Source organism: Durio zibethinus, chromosome 17, assembly GCF_047325235.1.
Source record: "Durio zibethinus cultivar Kanyao isolate XHJ-2024 chromosome 17, ASM4732523v1, whole genome shotgun sequence".
NCBI classification, from domain to species: Eukaryota; Viridiplantae; Streptophyta; class Magnoliopsida; order Malvales; family Malvaceae; genus Durio; species Durio zibethinus.
In genome coordinates this window covers 7,512,237-7,516,179 of record NC_143178.1, presented here as the reverse complement: position 1 = coordinate 7,516,179, position 3,943 = coordinate 7,512,237, and the positions used below count along the sequence as shown (strand labels likewise).

The 3,943-nt window shown below is 32.1% G+C and overlaps 1 protein-coding gene across 1 annotated transcript; it reads left to right on the top strand.

Annotated features, from left to right (window-relative positions):
* Positions 1–2,619: 2,619 nt before the first annotated feature.
* LOC149514001 (uncharacterized) lies at positions 2,620–3,943 on the top strand. The gene is made up of 4 exons (XM_089745736.1): positions 2,620–2,781; positions 2,981–3,092; positions 3,706–3,742; positions 3,882–3,943. Exons 1-4 carry the CDS (start codon positions 2,642–2,644, stop codon positions 3,941–3,943), a joined length of 351 nt encoding a protein of 116 aa, XP_089601862.1. The 5' UTR covers positions 2,620–2,641.

Genomic DNA, 3,943 nt, shown 5'->3' with positions numbered 1-3,943 from the left:
ATTTTTCAAATTTACTCATATATTTTTATTTATTTTTTCACATTCTTTCTTTATCGTTACGTTCGAAAAAGGGCACTCTTTTGTCAGAGCTGTGCACGTGTGCTCATCCACTTGTTATGATTATGGGTTTTCGTGCGTAAAGTAGGACAATCCCTCTCTCATCTCTCCGCCCCATATGTTTTTCTTTTAATTTAACTTTTCACGGGTGGTTCGGTTTCCCTTCTCTTTCCTCCCTATTTCTCTCTCTCATTACCCCGTAATCTTTTTCCTCTTCGATAATTATATTTCAACCCGCTCCACCCCACCCCTCCCCTCCCTCTCCCCAAATCATCTTTTTGCTTTTTCCCTCACTTTCCATCCACCTTTTTTCTTCATGTCCTTTTTCTTCTTTATCAAATGAAGTCTTCCTTTTATTAATTTGGTTCTAACTTTTTACTAGAAGATGATGGCAATGGAAAAAGTTGGATTGCAAAAGGCAATGATTCATGTATATAAATTTCTAATTTTATAATAGGAGGTGTACATTTTAAATCATGCTTGTCTTTATTTTCACTCATTATTTTTTTTTTAATTTTTTTGATAATGAGTTTATAAATTTTCAAATGATTCACTTTTCTACTTTCCAATCCACACGTGCAGCTGATAACGAAAGTAAAGCAATAATAGTCGCAAGCAAACGTAACAAAAGATAACTACTAACCTAAAATTAAAGGTATTACATTGGTTTATAAATTAAAGTAGGTTATTGTTTTAGGGAACCTTGTGCATATTAATTTTTTTATAATAATACAATTAAAGGTATTTTTAGACTTTGTCTTAATCTAATCCATTTCATTTAACTTTTAAAAATGCATTTTTCCACATGATGCAATTATAATTTTATTTTTGAAATAATTTCTACTGCAATAAAACTTTGATAAAGAATTTTTTTGTTAACTAGATTAACGTATACAAATATACATTTTAATTTTATAGTGACTAATCGGATTTTTAAGGTTATAAATTTAAAAGAATTTAAATGTATAATATTTTTTTAAATAAATTAAATAGATAAAAATTAAGATGAAAGATAAATTATGAATTAAAAAAAAAGAGCCATTAAAAAAATTTCTTCAAATAGGAGATGGGTCTTTTGAAAAAAAAAAAAGCGGGGGGGGGGGGGGGGGGGAAGGGGGAGAGGTGGGACGGATGGGAGAGTGCAAGGCTGCAAGCAGTGGATTTGTTAAAAAACTGAGCCGCAAATGGAGTGGCTGAGTGTGTTTACGGTCCTACAGTGCAAAAGCTAAGCAGGCACACCACATGTTGAAGCTATCAAGTAGGTGGGGAATTTGATCCAATTAAAATCTCATTCCATCCCGTAATTACAAATTTTTTTCCACTAGGCATGTTTCTCTCAACATCATTCTTTTGCTATTGACATCTACTTTTCTCTCAAAAAATAAATGCGAGGAATCTCACAGATACATGCAGCCATGCAGATGCCACACACCATATGCTTCTCATAAACGTTTATCACACATTTCATTGGATGACATTACACCATACATTTCACCTTCTAATATTTTAAAAAACTCAATTTCATAACATTTATCAAATGCTATGATTATGAATGTAATTCACTTGAACCAATGTATGTTTGTGATTGAATGGTTCATAAATTAGAATTGAGTTGTTCAAAAATATAGCTCAATAGGAAAAGAAGAAGCTGAGATAAACAACATTCCTTTGATGGAAAGGGCCAAGCACTTTAGTCCATGTTACTGAAATGGTAGTATTAAGAAAGTCAAAAAAGAGATCAGCATTTAAACGTACCCCATACGTAACTTTAGGGGAAGAGGAAGGCACCAAAAAACATCAGCTCGTGTTCATTAAACAGCCTAGAAAAGTCCAATTCTTTGGGCTATCCCAAACATGATTTGCGAGCCTGTGACTGTTCGAATCAAGCCCAAAGACTTCGCCAAGCCATACCATGAAAACTGAGCCCCATTGGCAGACCTTCTTGCTTCAGCCTAGAATAAGATCACTAGAATCTTTGCGCTCAGAAACAAAACTTCACTGTGAGCTTCTCGACTGTCATTTTTCCACATGTTGCATTTTTGACATCTTCTAATTCGAGATGATCTTTGGTCCCCTGGGTAAGGATAATATCGGATTTAATTTGATTTTTTAAAATATTATATAATATTATAAAATTTTAAAATTTAAATTAAATTTTTATATGATTTAAATTGAATTAAATTAAATTAAATTTTATTATCTGATTCGATTTAATTTATTAATTTTTAAAATTTAATTTTTTTAATTTCATATATTATTTTAAAATAAAATTTTAATAATTTAAGTAAATTTTAACATAAAATTATTATTTTTATTTTATAAAAATTTAAAATTTATATAAAAATTCAAGATATATATAATTTGATTTGATTTTTTTTTTATCTCTCAATTCAAAATTTGATCATAATTTAATATACATATTTAATAAATAAACTTGATCTAAACCCCCAAAAAAAAAAAATTCAAACCAAACTAAATATTATTATTTCAATTAATTTTCGATTTTTTTTCTCCCCTCTACCTCTACATCTATACTACGAAAAAATCTCCACTCATAAAACTCATAATAAATTTACCTCTTCAAATGACCACAGTCAGGGTCTTGGCCTCAATAATCTCAACTTCAACATTCTTGTGCACGTCTACTGTTAGCTCTAAGTCAACTACATGCTCCTTGTCTCCTTTGGTTTCATATCCCAAAGCCTCGAGTTTCCGTTTCTCCACGTGATTTCCTCAATTGGGTCCAACTCTTTTTTCTCCATGGAGTGGTCTAAAACATCTGGGCATTTCAATCTCACCAAAATCTCTTCAATTAAGTATCTATTGTTGTTTTTCCTACTCTGGGTTTCCTTTTTTAAGCTGTACTTTGTTTTTTCTTTAAACATAATTTATTTTGATTATGAATTCAGTTTTTTTGTTTTTTAAATGAAATGATGGTAGCGCAGAAAAAGAGGGAAAAATGTAAAGGTAGTCCTGAGGCTCTGGTTATTGGGGTAGTTGCTTTGTTGGTGTTTGGTCCCAAGGCGCTGGCTGAGGTATGTTCTTCGGTTAGTTCATTGATTTTTACATGTTTTTCCAATTGTAAGCAGAAGACATTGCTGGAAACAAAGGCATCATGGCATGACAACTATTCTCAAATATTAATCTCTGATAAATGCTTCCACTAATGAATAATCCCCAATGAGTTAAACGACTAGCTGTAAATCGATAGTATACGAACTGACGTAAGTCAGGGAAAGGAATATGGTTAGAATTTTCTAAAGCGATTGGGAGGATAAAACGTTTTTCCTGAAATTTTAGCTGGTCTAGTGTTGGATTTTCTAGAGAAATAAATTTAGTTTTGCCTGAAATTGACGTGGTTTCTTGTCTTGTAGCAGTTTTGAATCTTTTGATATTTCTTAGTTGAGAATTCTCTGGACCATCTAAATTAACTGACAGCTCCTTAACATCTTAGATGATTAAAGGATCTATGATGAATCTTTTAGATGGGATGAAAGTCTTATTTTGTTATGTCAAGTATCAACAGAGCGACATACATGCTAGTTGCTTTTAACATACTTAATCTGGTGTCTTTGACAAGATAATGCCTAATTGCCCTTAATGCAAAAACCTTTCTTTATGTGACAACGTAAGCCCATTGCTTTATAGTTTGAGTTTACGGCTTCCATGAATTTCCCATTATCTGGCAAGTAAAAGACAATTGTATTACCTATTTTGAAGTCTAAGAATCCCAAAATCAGCATGATGGTTGGTTCTTCTCTCTCTCTCTCTCTCTCTTGCCTTTCCTTTCTCAATGTGATGTTATTTGTGTAAATTGGTGACAGCTACTCCCAAAGAAACTGCCGCTGCAACGCCTCCATCTCAGAAACCTGAAAGCGAGACATGA

Excerpts from the sequence above, each read along its gene's own strand:
- LOC149514001 (XM_089745736.1), top strand. The coding sequence starts at position 2,642 with ATGACCACAGTCAGGGTCTTGGCCTCAATAATCTCAACTTCAACATTC. Across the intron at positions 2,782-2,980 it reads TCGAGTTTCCGTTTCTCCAC|AAATGAAATGATGGTAGCGC; the intron begins GTGATTTCCTCA and ends TTTTTGTTTTTT. Across the intron at positions 3,093-3,705 it reads GTCCCAAGGCGCTGGCTGAG|TTTGAGTTTACGGCTTCCAT; the intron begins GTATGTTCTTCG and ends ATTGCTTTATAG.